Source organism: Malus domestica, chromosome 04 (assembly GCF_042453785.1).
Source record: "Malus domestica chromosome 04, GDT2T_hap1".
Taxonomy (NCBI): Eukaryota; Viridiplantae; Streptophyta; class Magnoliopsida; order Rosales; family Rosaceae; genus Malus; species Malus domestica.
This window is the reverse complement of record NC_091664.1, coordinates 22,993,096-23,011,281: the sequence shown is the minus strand read 5'-3', so window position 1 is coordinate 23,011,281 and position 18,186 is coordinate 22,993,096. Positions and strand designations below refer to the sequence as shown.

At 38.0% G+C, this 18,186-nt stretch overlaps 3 protein-coding genes across 9 annotated transcripts; 2 read left to right on the top strand and 1 right to left on the bottom strand.

Annotated features, from left to right (window-relative positions):
• The first annotated feature begins 287 nt into the window (after positions 1-287).
• Positions 288-4,087, top strand: LOC103408442 (protein NRT1/ PTR FAMILY 8.1-like). 2 transcript variants are annotated; one of them, XM_008347293.4, is made up of 5 exons: positions 288-427; positions 1,457-1,630; positions 1,719-1,936; positions 2,006-2,556; positions 3,104-4,087. In XM_008347293.4, exons 2-5 carry the CDS (start codon positions 1,525-1,527, stop codon positions 3,933-3,935), a joined length of 1,707 nt encoding a protein of 568 aa, XP_008345515.1. In that variant the 5' UTR covers positions 288-427; positions 1,457-1,524; the 3' UTR covers positions 3,936-4,087. The 2 variants fall into 2 exon arrangements, with proteins under 2 accessions (XP_008345515.1, XP_070676747.1); XM_070820646.1 differs by having other exon boundaries at positions 303-427; positions 1,483-1,630.
• A 628-nt stretch (positions 4,088-4,715) lies between these two features.
• Positions 4,716-9,496, bottom strand: LOC139195314 (pentatricopeptide repeat-containing protein At3g09060-like). Of its 6 annotated transcripts, XM_070820652.1 has the most exons (5): positions 7,235-9,496; positions 6,995-7,159; positions 6,826-6,917; positions 5,704-6,613; positions 4,716-5,491 (listed from the first exon to the last, which is right to left on the bottom strand). In XM_070820652.1, exon 1 carries the CDS (start codon positions 9,237-9,239, stop codon positions 8,736-8,738), a length of 504 nt encoding a protein of 167 aa, XP_070676753.1. In that variant the 5' UTR covers positions 9,240-9,496; the 3' UTR covers positions 4,716-5,491; positions 5,704-6,613; positions 6,826-6,917; positions 6,995-7,159; positions 7,235-8,735. The 6 variants fall into 6 exon arrangements, 5 of the variants coding, with proteins under 5 accessions (XP_070676753.1, XP_070676751.1, XP_070676750.1 ...); XM_070820650.1 differs by having other exon boundaries at positions 6,995-9,496; XR_011580131.1 differs by having other exon boundaries at positions 4,716-6,498; positions 6,995-9,496.
• Positions 4,854-6,006, top strand: LOC103408440 (uncharacterized). The gene is made up of 2 exons (XM_008347292.4): positions 4,854-5,342; positions 5,449-6,006. Exons 1-2 carry the CDS (start codon positions 4,854-4,856, stop codon positions 5,890-5,892), a joined length of 933 nt encoding a protein of 310 aa, XP_008345514.2. The 3' UTR covers positions 5,893-6,006.
• Positions 9,497-18,186: the final 8,690 nt, after the last annotated feature.

Sequence of the window (18,186 nt, the reverse complement as noted above, 5' to 3'; positions counted from 1 at the left end):
ACCATTGTTTATGTCTAACCCTTCGATGAAATAAGCCAAATGAGAATCAAGAGACAAAAATCAACAAATGTGTACAAGGAGAAGAAAAGGTATCATTTCCCTAAGCAATACGCTAGAATTCCATAATGCACAGTCTGTAGGGGTATTATCGTAAAAGGGCCATGCTAATCACAGTTAAAACGGCAGGACCCACTAAGTCGTGTGCTAAACACTAATCAACGGCTATCAATCGTCCACGCCAAAAATTGAAAAGAAAAATAAAAACAAAATCTAATATACACGTACAGTTTTCTTTGCGTGGTTCTTGAATTGTTTGTGAGCAAGAACCGGACTAGGCTTTCCTTTTTTCCTTTCCGTAATCTCCTATTAAAATTCAGTATCCCTAATCACCATTCACCAACCCTCATAAAAATCTACTATTCGAGAGGTATGTGATTTGTCTGCACTTTTCTCCCTCTCTGGTCATTCATGTCAAAGATGCAGATTTCTTTAGACTAGTTCTCAAGTCTTTTTATTTATTTGTTTTTATATATGCGATATAGAAAAAGGGGACAATGGAACTCGAGTGCAGGGTGAATGCTCGTAGCCAACTGAGCAACAAGCCCCCAGCAAGTCTCGAGTCTCATGACTTCTGATTCTTCAACTTGCTTGTGTTGATCTTGCACGCAGTTATACTCTATTTTTCTTGGTTTTTTTTTCTGTATGATATTGGATTGTGGACGTTACCCTTTATATTGAGAAAACCCTAATCTCAACAAGCCCCCAGCAAGTCTCGAGTCTTATGATTTCTGATTCTTCAACTTGCTTGTGTTGATCTTGCACGCAGTTATACTCTATTTTTCTTGGTTTTTTTTCCGTATGATATTGGATTGTGGACGTTACCCTTTTATATTGAGAAAACCCTAATCTCAAAAAGATGGGTTTTGACTCGCATAATGATCAACTTTTGCTTATTTGTGTTCAGTGAATTTCGATTAATTAAAATATGGGTTGCGATTCTTTGATGATTGTAGAGACTCTACTAATATTAGATAGATGCCCCTTCAATTTTGTATGAGAGGTAAAGAAACCTAATTAGCTAGTTTGGGCTTCTGTCCTTGCCATTATCTTTTATTAAGATTTTGTCTCGTTAGGGGACTGTACGAAGCAATTCTCGTGTGATGTATGATTCCAGTTTTATGTGACAGGCTGCTCGAATTGTACTTTAATTATCTAATCTAACGATGTTCCAAAAAAAATAGATAGATGGTTTTTGTATGGTTGGTTATGTGCCATGATGTGATCTGTTTCATGTCCAAGTGTTTGGTGAAGTTCCTGATTTCATATTTTGAGAATGTAGAATTGAGTTGGCCACTGCATTCTTATAGAGAATATTCCAAGTCAATGCTTTCACTTTCAAATTTTCATGATTAACTGTTATCTCAGCATGTATACGATGATGATGGTGACTTTGTAGGTGTCTCTTTGGTTTTGAATATCTAGAAAAAGAAGACCTGGAACTCGAAAGATAGCTAATCTGTAGCTATGGCAGACAGTGATCTTTACACAAACGATGGGACCGTGGACATCCATAAAAAACCGGCTAACAAGAAGAAGACTGGAAATTGGAAGGCATGCCGCTTTATTCTCGGTATGGTTTTATAGGTTACGAATTTGATTTTGATTTTGATTTATTCATGGTATGGCCTAATGTTGATCACTAAATAATACTGTTGCAGGTAATGAATGCTGTGAAAGATTGGCATACTACGGAATGGGTACCAATCTAGTGAACTATCTCGAGAAACGTCTCGGCATGGGAACTGCCAAGGCAGCGACCAGCGTCTCTAATTGGTCAGGGACGTGCTACGCGACACCATTGATAGGAGCCTTCCTGGCTGATGCATACTTGGGAAGATATTGGACAATTGCCATCTTTTCAATCGTTTATGTTCTTGTAAGTTTGGTCCAGATATAAATTGTGTTCTTCAAGAGGCTATATATTGAAGAATTTTATTTTTTATAGGGTATGACTCTCTTGACCCTCACTGCATCTATCAATGGATTAAAACCACATTGCGATAGCTCTGGTTGCAACGCAACAGCATCCCAAAGAGCGGCCTGCTTTGTAGCGCTGTACTTGATTGCAATAGGTACTGGTGGAATCAAGCCATGCGTTTCATCCTTCGGCGCAGATCAATTTGATGAAACTGACGAAACTGAGAGGAAGAAGAAGAGCTCCTTCTTCAACTGGTTTTACATGTCAATCAATGTCGGTGCGCTTATTGCTTCCACGGTTTTGGTCTGGATGCAAATGAATGTAGGATGGAATTGGGGGTTCGGAGTCCCAGCAGTTGCAATGGCGATTGCGGTTGTGTTCTTTTTCTCGGGAAGCAAGTTATATCGTCTTCAGAAACCGGGCGGGAGTCCCCTCACAAGGATTGCTCAGGTGGTTGTTGCATCCATCAGGAAATGCAAAGTGAAAATTCCTGCTAACAAGTCTCTTCTCTATGAGACTGCAGATGAGGAGTGCAACATCCAAGGAAGTCGGAAGCTTGAGCACACCAACAAATTAGGGTAAGAAGCACACGCTGATAGAATTTCAGTAGGAAACATTTTTGCTCATGAGCGATTTTTCTAAAAGAAAGTAGGAAACTTTTCCCAAGAATCTTGAGTGCTTCTTGAACAAACACAGTTTTCATAACCTAGCTAGCAGCAGCAATTTTGACCTCATGTCTAACGTTCTCAAAATATTCTTGACTATTACTATTTTAAAAGCACTTTCAAATCCCTTAAGTAGGACCTCATCTGGAAGGACAAAAAGTGTTTGCACATAGTTAAAAGTGCTTCTAACTACAATTTGCATAAATACTTAACAAGTGTTTTTGAATTATAGAAGCGCTTTCTTGAAAAAACCTTTCTTCTTAAAATACTTTCAAGTTCAAGGAGACACTTTGTTTTTTAATAACAATTCAACATATTTCTAATCATACACACTTCTAACCAAACTGGTTTGTTATCGATGTGTTCTCAATAATATAATTGATTTGTTTTTTGTTTGCATTAAAGAATGGACGTTATGTACAAAAAAATAATTTGTATAATAATATAATTCAAATTTCAGGTTCTTTGACAAGGCAGCTGTGGAGTCAGAGACAGACCGTGCAAAGGAACTGCCAAGCCCATGGAGCCTCTGTACAGTGACACAAGTAGAGGAGCTAAAATCCGTCATCAGACTACTCCCAATCTGGGCGTCCGGTATCGTCTTCGCCACCGTCTACGGCCAAATGAGCACAATGTTTGTCCTCCAAGGCAACACCCTAGACCAACACATGGGCCCAAACTTCAAGATCCCATCAGCCTCCCTCTCCGTCTTTGACACGGCCAGCGTCCTCTTCTGGGCACCGATCTACGACAAGCTCCTCGTCCCCCTCGCCAGGCGCTTCACGGGCCACGAACGAGGGTTCACGACGCTGCAACGGATGGGAATCGGCCTAGCACTGTCCATTTTTTCCATGGTTGTTGCTGGGATTTTGGAGGTTGTTAGGCTTGGCACTGTAAGAAAAAATAATTACTACGACCTAGAGTACATTCCCATGTCAATTTTCTGGCAGGTCCCGCAGTATTTCATCATTGGGTGTGCTGAGGTTTTCACCTTCATTGGGCAGATGGAGTTTTTTTACGACCAAGCGCCGGATGCCATGAGAAGCTTGTGCTCTGCACTGTCACTTACCACTGTTGCACTGGGGAATTACCTCAGCACTCTGCTAGTTACTGTGGTAACTAAAGTTACCAAGAAGAATGGGAATCTTGGGTGGATTCCGGATAACCTTAACAGGGGACACCTGGACTATTTTTATTGGCTGTTGGCTGTTCTGAGCGTTATTAATTTCTTGGTGTACCTCTGGATTGCTAAGTGGTTTACGTACAAGAAGGCGACTGGGCGTGCTCAATGATACGCAGGGTGGTGGACTGGCACTTGTGAATCTCTACTTGGTCTGCCATTTTAGTTTTTTTTTTTTTTTTTTTTTGTCTGATTTTATTGTTTGGTGTTTGAAAATTTTTGTTGGGAGGATTTGCGTGTTGATTTCAAGATTGATTTAATGTATGCTTGTTAGTGTTTTCGTAGTAGTTATTTTTTCACTTCGTGGCAATTAATCATTCGTAGATTGAAATAATTGGTCGAATCCTGCATTTTTATTAATGACTCGTTCATTTATTGATGAAATTGAAACGAGAGATGATAGATCGAATTCTGCATTTTTTTAGGCATACTAACTTACTTCGGATGAGAAAAGTCATGAATTGAGAGAGTAGAAAATAGATCTACAACTGAGATCAGATACTTCGTAAAAGCAACATATATAATTCTTCCTTTCCAAGTATTGCATTGCCGATCGTAGTGTGAGAACTACATATTTCGTGATTTTGTATGTTTCAGTAAACACATAAGAGGTCAGGAATCTAAAGAATTCTAATACCTTTGTGTGAGTAAAGTAGTAAACACGGAAGAAGTCAGAAATGATTTTAATTCTGATACCCCTTGTGTTAGTAAACATAGAAAGGTTTCATCATATACTGATTCTAATACTCATTCCAAGTAAGCAAGCATGACATCGGTTGTCAAACGTTATCCCAAACATTCTTTTCTTCCATTTTTTTTTTTTTTTGTTATACAATAAATCTTGTTAGATTAGATGTTAGATTAGTCACCAATGAGGTTTGAACACACACCGTCATGCAAAGACTCTCCACCACTATGGTAAAGGGCCACTTGCCAAATATTCTTTTTCTTTTCGAGAGGAGAAACAATTCCTTTTTCTTTCTTTTTTCCTTCAATGATTAGGTGATAAATCCCATTCTTTTCTAGACTAATGGATAATGTAACGCCAGATGAGAGGCTCACAAGCACTTTCAACAGTTCTAACTGTCGACATACAAATCTCTCTCTCCTCTCTCTCTCTCTCTCTCTCTCCTCTCCTCTCTCTGCCCTTTATCCAAACTCAAAACCAGGACTGAAACCGGAGAAGATGATTGGCCTCAAGCTCATTCAAACCTCTTTCACCACCACCCAACATACCATTTTATACACAGGAAGATCGTCCAGCGCCAAGACGTCCATCTTGCGCTGCAGCAAGTCCAATGATTCAGACTCCGAGTCGGAAGCTTCCCCGCCCGAAGGCGACACTCGCAAGCAAGAGCTGCTGGTGAGGATAGCAATGCTTCAAGCTCAGAAAGTCCGTCTTGCCGATTACTTGGACGAAAGGTCAGAATATCTTACCAAATTTGGAGAGGAGGTAACCGCCGAGTTTGACAAGATTGGAGAAGATGCCCTCAAAGACCTGGACGCAGCCAGCGACAGGGTCTGTTTTTAAGTTCCTCCTCTATGCACCGCATTAAAGATATAAAAACGCGACTTGCTATGCAATTCTGTTGATAATCCAATTCTTGTTCGTTTGTGATTAGCAGATATTGGAGAATATAAACAGCCGCATGCAAGCCTTTGAGGAATCTGCGGGAGTAAACATAGTGGAGATGGAGAAAAACGAAAACGAGTTAGAAGCATTCGAAGGTCAGATTGAAAAGGAGCGAAATGAAGGGTTATTTTTCAAGAGTCTAACGCAGGGGAAACCGAAAGAAAAAGTGAACGCTGCCGAGGAAATAAATAAGATCAAGGAGCTTACCAAAAACACTGCAGGATCAGAAATCAGGAGGAATATTTACCTTGCACTAATTGGCCTGCTACTCATACAACTCGTCGACTCTTTCATCTCTCCAACACCTGATTGGAGAAAAGTTGCACTTCTCGGGGCGATTTTTGTGGGTTTGGTTTCTCAGGTCATCTATGAGCAGAAAATGTTATCAGAAACAGAAAGTACAGAAGAGGGGAAGACAGAGGAAGAAAGAAGGTGATGCTTGCCATACCCTTAGAAGCAAAAGTATTATGCTGTAAAATTTTCAGCCTCAACTATTTTACATAAACATAGCTTGGGTCTTCACAAATATAACATATTTTTTCCTGATCAACTCAAACGTAAAATTTTGAGCCATGACGAATTTACATGTCTAATTAAAAGTGTAGACTCGAAAAAAATCTGAGAAACTCTAATAGACACATTTCAGAATTTAACTGTCAAAAAGGACGAATGATATCAATGCAGTATCAGCTACAAAAATATAGCATGATCAATAAACCCAAGTAAATCTTACAACTTGGGTTTGATACATCAAGCCTTTGCTTTTGCACCATCAAAAGGTGATCTTGGTGATACTACTGTAATCACCAAAAACTATGTAACCGAGTTACATATATGATGCTTTATGAATCCACTAGTGTATATATGACCTTCTAAATGTTCTTCTACCCACTAGTGTACAACAAATGCATGTTGATCTGAACGGAGTAGCTGCAGAAATTAACATCTGGTGAGGAAGGTACAGATATAAATTCCGTGAAAGCCACGCTTGTGCCAGATAGTGACTTTACAGTATGATTGCATCCAACCTGCATCAGGAGCTCTGCACTGGTACAAATATAGCATGATTAATAACCCCAAGTAAACCTGACACCTTGGGTTTGATACATGAAGCCACTTTGCTCTTGCATCATCAAAAGGTGATCTTGGTGATATTACTGCAATCACCAAAAACTATGGCACTCAGTTATCATATATGATGCTTCATGAACTTTTAACTATTGTAGTTAGTGCTAGACAGGCCTCAAGATTTTTAAATTAAGAAGTAAAGTTTTCAACATGAGCTTCTATATGTTCTTTAACCCACTAGTGTGCATGTAAAATGCATATAGAACCAGAATTGAAAACTGAACAGCAATAGACATGAAACCTGGTGAGCAAGATTTTGGATCCAAATTCTGGAAAACTCAAACTTCTGCCAACTAGAGTCTTGTCCAGGATTCAATACACTTGGGATCCAACCTGCATCAGGCAGATTTTGCACTGAGAATGCAACACACCCAAGAAACAAATGCAGGCAGTGGACAGCTCATTCATACCTTGTGTCACTTCCAAAAGAAAAGCATGTTGTTCATGAAGAATATATCATCCTGCAGATTCCTCATCAGTCATCGGTAGATATCCCAGCATCCACCAACTAGCCCAGCAACATATTTCCACAGGCCGTTTCTTGTGGCACATGGAATTTTGAAGTACGCCCATGCCTAACAAAATTTGACAAGTGAATGAAAGGAAACTATGGAGGCCTCATCTTACAATCCCAGAGTTAGAAGTGGCACCTTACTGAGCACTGCCCTAACAAGTATGTACCATGTAATGGAAGATGGAAGAATTCCAAGATGCAAAGCCTTTTCTAAAAACCTAATGGCATTTGATATTCTACTGCATGAACAAAACCCTTTGAGAGTAACATTATAGGTGATGGTATCTGGTCGTAGTCCATCTTTAAGAAGGTGGGCCTAAACTTCTGATGCCTTCTCACAGTCTCTAATTTTGTAAAAACCCTCCATTAGGGTGTTGTAGGTCACAAGATAAGGAATGCAGTTCCAGCGCCCCATCTGAAAATAAAGCTGCAAAGCATCTTCTGCATTGCCTGCAGAGCAAAGCCCATGAATTACAATGTTATGCATAGTTACATCAGGCTCGAAGCCCTTGTCAAGAGCTTGATGCCACATGTTGAGGGAGCTTGATGCCACATGTTGAGGGCCATGCCAATCTTCTTGCCTTGACAAAGGCCATCCATTAACAAGCTATGCGATCATATCCGGCTTCCATCCTTTTTCCAGCATTTCCCTCACAAACACATATGCGTTACTAAATCTTTCTGCTTTGCATAAACCATTTATGAGAGTATTGTAGGAGAGAACATTTGGAAAGCAAACCTTGGTGCACGTTCCCTGAAAAACAAAATGGCATCCTCAAGTTTGGAAGCTCGGATATACCCGCATATCAATGCATTGCAAACATGAGAACTCAGTTCATAGCCGCACTTATCCATCTTACCAACTAGTCTGGCTGCTTCATCTAGTATCCCTTCCCTGCATAACCCATTAATCATTGACGAATACGCAAAGGCATCCAGATCAGCTCTTGCGTTTTCCGCCTCTTTTAAAATCTGCAAGGCCTTGTTCAAATACCCATTTTTACAGAGTCCATGGACTAAAACTCCATAGGTTGTGGCATCTGCAACACAAGCCTTCTCACACATTAGTCCCCAGACAGAAATCACTTCATCAACCTTCTCATTTTCAAACAAGCCTCTAATCAATGTGTTATAACTCACAACATTACAACAACCACACTTCACCATCACCTCCCACAACTCTTTGGTCTTCCCTGCTATACAAAGCCGATTCAGCATTGCATTATGAACGACCACATCCGGCGATACCCTTTTCTCAACCATCTCTTTATAAACTCTCTTAGCTCCATCCACATTCCCCACTTTGCACAACCCGTGAATCAAAGAACTACAAGTAAAAGGTCGTACCCAGTGCACGAGGCTCCTGCTTTACGCAGGGTCTTGGAGAGGTGAATGTCGAATCAAAGAACTACAAGTAAAAAAAAAAAAATCGGGCCCTCTGTCATTTGTCTTCATCCCACTCCATATCTCCAAACTCTCATTGACCTTCCCGCATTTGCACAGACCATTGACCACAACATTATAAGTAACGACATTAGGATAAACCTCTGAGTCCTTCACCAACCTCTCCCAAATCTCATTAGCACTCACACTATCACCTTTCCGCAAAAACCCGTCAATCAAAATATTATAACTCATCAATCAGGACCAACCCCTCTCTCAAGCTTTTCGTCAAACACGTCCAATGCATCACTCAAGTTTCCACCTTTCGCCAGCCCGTTGATCAAAGCCCCATAACCAAACACATCAGGCTCCAAACCCTTTTCCCACATCCAGTTCAGCAACCCTTTGGCCTTCTCAAAATGCTTCTTCTTGCACGAAATCTTGATCAGAACATTATAAGTCTGCCAATTCGGCTCCAAACCAACTGTTTCGAAATAGGCGAAAAACTTCTCAGCTCGGTCCTGCTGATTGGACTCAATGAATGCATTCAGCAGAGAATTGTACGACCTTACGCCGGGCGCACACCCGAAAATCTCTTCCATCTGTTGAAACACGGCCATAGCTTTATCGGGGGAGTGGTTGTACTTCGGGTGGCGGGTCACTGAGTCGAGCAGTGCGAATGCGGCGTGAGGATTCTTCTCGGCTTTGAGGAGCTTCAGGACTCGCTTCGGGGAGAGAGATTTGGGGAAGTCGACCATGGCAGTGGCAGAGTTGCAAATTTGTGTGGTTGCTATGTCTCATTATACAGCATGTTAACGGAATTCGATGGGCCGGGTAATGGGCCGAATGGTCAAATTCTGATACAAAGTGGCCCAATTTGGTGGATCTACATTTTTTGGATTAATACTTTTTGCGCTAAACCTTGGAGACCTTAGAACCCAACTAATGACCTCCTCCAACGTAGTAGAGAGTAGAGATTGTTGATGCTATGGTTACATTAATAAAAGGCTTTTTGTTTCTTCTTCTTTCCTTTGCACATAAGAAAGGGCTTGTGACATGTTTGCTTACTTGAAAATGAGGAAAGTGATTAATCAGAGAAGTCAATAGACGGGAGAGAATGAATGGTTATGAGATCAACTACCGTCCATCAATCAATCTAATCTCTAGTTATTCAGATGTTGGGTGACAAATTGTAACGTAGGACGTATGAAAGGTCGAGAAGTAGAATATATCCAATACCATTCTAGATAAGTAAACATATCACCAAAGTAGAATTTCTCTCATAGGCGTGGAATGAGCATCAACTTACTTAATCAATTCACTGCCACTCATTTTCATTCAAAAAACAAAAGGCAGACATTCGATGAAGTAAATTAATGCTCATTCATGCGCACGTGCATGATGCGTGAGAGAGAGAATCTGATCATCAAAGTACCAATAAATTTCTAAAGCTTGGATCCATGGAAGCCCAGCCTGCGGAAGCATGTACTAGCCCCTTACAAGCCCAACATAACAAATTAATTGGAAGACTGGAAGAAAATGTGTGTTACTACATTGTTCTAATCCCTAAAGAAATATAGAAAAATTGTGGATCTTTCTTGTGTGAGCTCTTTTTCTTTTAAGCACATCCTTTCCATCCAGTCACAATTTCCTCAGCCTCTCTCTACTTTTACCCCTAAAAAAGATAAAGGGCAAAAAAGCAAAGACCATCTTTTCTTTTTTCCCCATATCCCCTTCACCTTTGAAGGAAAAAATAACATTTCTAGTGATGATTTTCATGCAAATTATATAATAAACTACATTGCAAGTTCTTCTTTTTGTGTAATTTCAAGACTTTGCACACACCCAAGATCTTTGTTTTGGAATATTTGTAAATCCCTAAGAGGTAGTAACATGCCAAACTCTACATTCTTTCTTGGGATTCCTTCACTCTAGAACTTGGATGATCATATGCTTCTTTTCATGGCTATGATAGGAATTCCAATTCCAATTGCCACCATCATATTCATACACCTACCTCATCTAATCTCTACCCTAATTGCCTCAAATTAGCCTCATGATGACCATTTTAGAGAACATTGTTTCGCTGATGAAAGAAAACAGCTGTTGTTGTTAAAACTCTAATCTCAAATAGACACATGTTTAATCGGTGTTTTTAATTTTAATTATTTAAATATGTGTCTATTTATGATTGGTTTTAGCTGCAGCTGCTGCTTTTCTTTCATTGGCAAAATAGTGTTCCATTTCATAGACCACAGAAACAGAAATCTTGATTAAACTTAATTAGGACACATCTGAAAATAAAAGTAAAACGAGTAGTGGAGCGTTTGTTCAAGATCTTTCGGTCGAAAAGATGCCATGTGGAGTGATTAGCGGCACAAACGGGGATTTGATCATGCAAATGTTTTGAGAATAATAGAGTTGTATGAAGTATAAGGTGGGACTTGGGAGGCAGGCAGGCATGTTGGGTCCAAAATGGAGGCTTTGTTTAAAGTGGATAATCATACAACTATATCTGCAATTTATTTACTTTTAAGTAAAAAGGAAAGAGAAATGTTAAGAAGATTCTCAAAAGCGAGACTCTACATGTTAAGGAGGTTCTCTTAAAAGTTGGACTTTTCATGGACTCTCTATTACGTCATGTTATTGGCACAATTTACAAAATGGACATGAAAAATAACGCTAAAATGTGAGATATTAGAGATTTCATGGCGAGTCTCACTTTAAGAAAATCTCCTTAGCAATGGTTTATAAACATTAAACTATAAGGTGACAGAGGGTTCATAAAAAGTCCACTTTGAAATAGCCTGCTTAGCATTTCTCAGGAAAAAAAAATGGAGGAAATCAAAAGCCTGTGATTTGTATGTGGTGTGTGTATGCGTGTGGGGTAAAGGAGAACTCAATTTGATTGTCCTTTTGCATCCATTTTCCCTTTGTAATCATGAGCATACATTTTGCCCTTTTCAATTTCCACAGTTAAAATGTAGCACCGTGACATCTCTTTGATGAACTAGAGTTGGACTCTATCGTTAATGAGGTAAGCACTCGAAGCACTTAGAACTTGAGCAACCTCATATCAAAACGTGCACGAGTCACGAATTTCAATATTATTGTAAAAACAACAATTCAGAAGGAAAGAATCAAGATAGACAATTGGAAAACTCACGTCCGCAATAAATCAAGTATAATATTATTCAATCAGGTACTCTCTGTATTTAAAAAATGTTGGACATTTTCTAAATTTGAAGACTCATTTGACAACTCTATTGGAGCACGAAAATCTTACGTTAAAACTATTTAGGTTTGTTGGACATGGTGAAATAAAACAGCATAATTGGAAATAATGGCTTCAGCGAAATTAGTGGAATCTAAGGGTGCGCATGCATATGTGATTGTGCATATTTTATGTTTGCAATATTTGAGTAGGAGAAAGCTGTATTAATCCGTTTGAGAATGATCAATAATAATGATTCAATAGGAAAGGTTTATGCTTTATTGGAGGGTGTTTCTTAGATGCATATAATGTAAACCAGGCCTATCATTTCCCTTATATATATCCTCAAATAAAATTGATAACTATATAATGAAGTTCAGACATTAACGATTGAATATCAGAATTTATGTTAATACACGAATAGAGTATAGTAGAGTAAGAAAATGCATTATTTCAGTATTGTGTAAACTGTCGTTTGAACCCGTCAACTATTACTCTAGTTGAAATTGACCACTGAACTACTTTTTGGTAAATTAACCCCCTGAACCATTTCAAATTAACTAATTAAGCCCTTGCCATCAGATTCGATGAAATCTCATCCACTTTTCGTCAAATAATGGCACGCGATTCACTCTGAAGGGTAAATTCGTGCCAGTATTTGACGGTAAATTGAATGAAATTTCATCGAATCTAACAGTAAGGTGTTTAATTGGCTAAGTTCAAATAGTTCGAAGATTAATTTAATTAACTTCATTATTACATCATTATCGGTATATACACAGAATTTGGGTCCTCTATATATACTATTCAGTATTTGGTTGTTTTTTATTTAGAAAATGACAAAATAATAAAGATAAGAAGTAGGGAAAGCTCAATCTCACTGCATAAAGCATTAGCATCGCCCATCGGGGAGACAAAACTATTAGTAATCTGACCATATAGAATCTTCAGTTCTTCAAAAACTACAGAAAAACAAACCCTGAAAATTTTGATGCATCCAAATCCAAGCCTACCTTTCGATCTTTGCTCTTGCATGCTCGAACAGTTCTAATCAGATCCTTTCCATGTCATTACATATTGCAGAGAAAATACAAATATATACGATCGAGACAATAGAATGCAACGCAGGCGCTGCTAGGTTTCAGAAAGAACCCTAGCTAGCTAATTACCCTCCAACAAGTGAATGGGTAAATCTGTACACATGCCAAGTTGCAGAGATATAATATTAGCTTAGTGCAATGCGTTATCAACATATCGGATTTGCTAGCCTTGGGAGGATCGTGCAATGATTTCACACTAAACAAAAGGCATGGGTGCACAAAATTATTAGAGGTAAATTATTGTATGATTAACGTAGTAGTGGCAATTTAACTAATATTACATTTGTACCTACACCATCTAATATGATATGGTGTTATTATCTACACACTTCTTTTTACCTTCCACGTATTCTTCTCAATTTTCAGTCGTCGGATCGAACGAATTGAAGAAGATCAAATGACAGAAATTAACAAATGACATATCAAAAGTAAAAATGAGAGTTTAGATAGCATCACCCATATAATATTTGTTTTTTCAACATTATAAGTGATCCAAAGGTCAGTTTTCTCTTTCCCTCATCCCATTAGTAAGAAATATCAATTTTATAATGTGTGTTGATGAACAAAATCAATGAGACTTTAGAACAATGACAAGTGTCAAGTTTGTGACATTCGCAAAATTGCTCAGGTCACCTAGTGAGGATAATATGTAAAGAGATGGAGATAAGGAAGCAAACACAAGATGTACGTGGTTCACCCTAAGTCAGGCTATGTCCACGAGGAAAGAAGAGTTCTCATTAATAATGTAGTGTGTACATGATACAAAAGTTCAAGCATAATCACCATTAATGAGTTTTAATGACGAGTTTAAGTACAATAATGACATTGTGGATTATCTTCTTTTATAGTTCAGGAGAGTTTTCGGCTTTCGTCCGTAGTTGATGTGGGACTCTAGGAGCTTTATTATGATGTTGACACATATTTGTGTTGTGATTGGTCTCTCAGTTGGAGCAAAACTATTGTGCTTGGGCAGAGTGCCTCAGCACGAATCCTTCAATGGATCCCTGAAGGTATGAAGTTGATTAGTGCTCAGTAGTTTCAAGATTGGTGAAGTATGATACAAACAATATTTCCATTTATTTTTGCATGTGATTATATGTTTTCTACGTATATATGCTACATTGTGGACATACGTGTACATTGAGGAGGACAACCAAATTAAGAAATAGTACATTTTCAAAGTACTCCAAAGAAATAATGCAAGCAACAATATATACACGAGAAATTTTTCAATGTGTCGAGAATACGATCCGGCACACCAAATATCATATTACGCTAAGTGTACTGACCCGTATTTTCAACGCACTGAAAAATCTCTCGCAACATAAACGTGACAATGATTGATTTTGAGAAAGACAAGCTTATATTGCCAAAGTATTGTTTATTTAGGAGCATATATTTTGTGGGGACTATATTTGTGGGCCGTCACACAAATATACACACATCCATTCAAAGAAAATGATATGCATATTGAAAACAATGACCATATCCCACATATGTTTGCTTAGTGGAAAGAAATTTGGAATTGGCCAATATAAAAACCAGATTGTAGCTAGGTTATGGGGCCCACTGCATGCATACCCACATTAGGGTTGGAGAATTTTTGTCTTCAAATTAAAGAGTAATATCAACCAAATTTACAAATTATATGACGTATCACTAATAATAAATAATCACGTTAATTAATATTTAAATAATAATTCAATTATCCACAAATACGTCATATGATTTATGAAATATAGTCTAAATAATTAGCCTCTTTAGCATTACCCGAATTAAAATTCTTGTTTTTTTTTTTTTGGAGAATAAAATCTTTGTTTTTGTTCTATGTTTCTCCCCACTAAGTAGCTAGGCTATTGCATAAAACATGAAAATTATTGATATCCACTTTGAATACGGATAATTATGTACCTGTCTGAGATCTGCCAATACTATATACCCAACCAAACAAACAGGACTCTAGAAAGACAAACCCAGAGAGAGAGAGAGAGAGAGACCCATGAACCCATTTGAGCCACATATTTCTTTTTGTTATATAGTTTTTCCATAACATTTATATATAAGCCACTTTATTAGAAAAGGAAAAGATAAAGGTGGAGAAGACATGCCAACACTTTACGCCACATTCCATGCACAAAAAATAACGCTTACACACTATAAATTATACATTTTGCTTTGCTTAAATCTTTAGGAGTTGTTGCTGACAACGGTTTATTAAAATTTCTTTTTACTTGTAAGTGAGAAATTTTAGATTTAAATTTTAAGAATGACGAGTTTCATGCTAATTTATTCATCACCTTTTTAGTGTAAATGTATCGTTGTATTAAAAAAATTTCTAATGATTTTCTTAATGTACGGATCAGATTGTCACGTGGTAGCAAAACTCTAATCAAGTTGTAACATACTGATATGTATACAGTAATACTACCTTTTATAAACATGCCATATCAATTATCGGGAATATTTGGCGCGGTTGTCGCACTACAACTACAAACATAAAGTGAGGGTTTACGAGTCAGTTGGATGGGACATAATGAAGAGGTGAAAGAGCTTTTATATTGGGGGGGGGAGGGGAGCGAGACATATGGTTCATACCCTCGTACATAAGTTTTTTTTTACTAAAATTAATCGATAATAATATCATAATACGTGTATTATTAATACCACGTGACAAAAAACGACAGTCACGACAAATACATTTCTCATAAATTCCCACCCCACCACTATGTGTCACCAACCCATAAGGGCCACCACACCACAAAATTTCTCACTCTCTCTCTCCCTCTCTCTATCTCCCTCTCTCTATCTCAAACATACTTGCTCCTTGGTTGCATTCATAGCGCATGTGAAGCGAGTAAGGTTGTGTTATTAATGGGACCGCGTGATGTGCAACCGATTGAGAGGTAGGTCTGCTGGCTAGATGCGATGGTCTCTATTGATTTGTAGCCGGCGGGTTATCTCGTGACTCAGCGGTGCTCGTAACTTGTGGGCTATCAACTCTCAATCATATACCTCGAAGAGTAATAAATTCAGATTATATTTACGAGATAAATGCATTGATAGACTGTGTATTTAAACTATATATTAAAAGTGGAATTCCCCAATGATTATATATTTTTTTATAGATATTTTACGAGAATGTTAACTAATCAAAACCCTAAACTGAAGGTAATATTCCATTATCAAATTATGTTGTTTTGTTAAACTATAAAACTAAACCGCACATTAAAACAAGAATCAACGTAACCAATAAGTCAAATATATTAACAGCATGACAAATGTACGATGCTTATGTTCGATTCACGGAGTTTCAAAATTAAGTTTGAATATTAAAATCTTCGTATACCATATATATATATATACATACTAGCGTAAATCATTCACTTTTTTTGTTCTTTTTCACAAGCAAAACATGTACAAGCTTGTATCGCATCAATCAGAAAATCAAACCTTCATTTCGGGTCGATTTTTTTTTTCCTTTCCCAATATTCCCCACCATACACCAGCACAGTATATTACTCGGTACTCAACATAACATGGTCGTGCAGTACTGCATGTTACAAAAGCACCTCATGCGACTTTTTGACGGAAACCAAGTAAAATTTGAGTTTTCATAACAAATTTTATAAATATTTTCTTTGATCTTTAGTCCAAAATCATATTATATTAGCACAAAGTATTGTTAGTAATATGTAATTAATCTAATCCGTTTCTAATCTTCACATTAGCAAACCCGAACGCAGCAGAATTGGTTAAGATAGTGTGTCACTCCGAGTGTGAGCACCTCTATATTCATGTTTAAACTCATTTTTTCGTAGTTTAGGATCTATTAGAATATCGTTCGAGTAGAAAATAATAACTTTCATGTTAAGTGTAACTTTTTCTTGTCGCAGTACAAAACAAAATGGGTGACCAAAGTGTTCGTGCATGTGCCAAAAGAATGAATATATAAAAGAGATTTTGGAGGTTATGAGATCTGGTTTGAATCACTAGTAAATAATTGGAAAAGCAGATTGTCCTTTTGGAGAAAATGTATAGGGAACCGAAGGCTTTCACCATCCTCTCGAGTGAGTCCGTTTTTGTGTTAGATGAGAGTCCGAGAGAGTGACCCTCTGAGAATCTATGTGTGCAGCGGCGTGCAGGCAGCAGGCAGAGGCAGGCAAACATTAGGGCACGGATACATGCAAACTCTTTTGCCAAACTTATAAAGGCAGGCCAATAGCTTAAGTCCCCATTTCTTTACACAAATACAGAAAGATTTGTAGGACGTCATATTCTGAATATAAGATGCATGCATACTCTCATCAATTAATTGAATGTGGCCAAAGTTTGTTTAGTTTAGAGGACATAATTAACACCAAAGTAACTTTGTTCTAAACCTATCGCGTCGTCACAAGTTTTAAATTTTTTTAATAACATTGCAGGACTTGTTTGAGATATCATCACCTTGATGTCGTTTACCTAGCTGGTTACCATTTGCGTTGAGACATTTGTTTTGTCTCTCTTTGTATGTAAATACAAACGCCAAAACAATGGTGTCCAAAATTTTATCATGTGTAGCCACACGCTTTAACCTTCTTGTTGAAAAAAGGTTGAGGTTTTACTATGACCATTTGGTGATGTGAGGATTAGCCATCTTCATAAGTAGGAACAACATTCTTTAATTTCTTGACATGAGATTTACACTGTCAACACGTCTACTTGAGTGTGAGATCATTTAAACCTTACACATGGATAAATTGAGTGACGTGGAGCACCCGTAATGTTAGACTTCACACCTGGACTAATTTGCTCTGGTATCAACAAAAAAGTTGAAGTTTTACGCATTGCATTATTTGATTTGAGATACTATCACATTGACGTCCCCGTTTTCCCGCTTGACATTTTCTTAGGTGTGATTCTGTCCCCGTTTGTAACTTTGTATGTTAGTGTGTGAGTATGACAGGTGATGAATGTGCAACATGACAAGGGCTGAATCTGCAAGAGGGGTTTTGAGCTGTACTGTTTGGAGAGTGCAGCCCATCATTTTGTTTGCTTTTGGTTTTGGTTTTTGTTTGGTTGGTGAGAAAAATGAATCCAAGTGGGAAAGGAAAGCGAATGCCAGAGTGCCAAACAGAGAATACGATCGATGGGAAGGTATTTTGGGAGGGAAAAAAAGAGAGAAAAGCCGAAAAACAAAAAGAACCCGAAACAGGAAAAAGAAAAAGGAGGAAAAGAAAGAAAGAAAGAGAGAAAGAAAGAAGGAAAGAAAGCGAAATGTGAGAAAGAGAGCAACAGCAGGGCAGCGCTCTATCTCTCTCGTTTTGGGCTGGCGTGGGTTTTGCTTTTGCTTTTCTCAATCAACAGGAATCTTTGAAATCCAAAGCGTCCTTACGAATTTTTAATATAAAA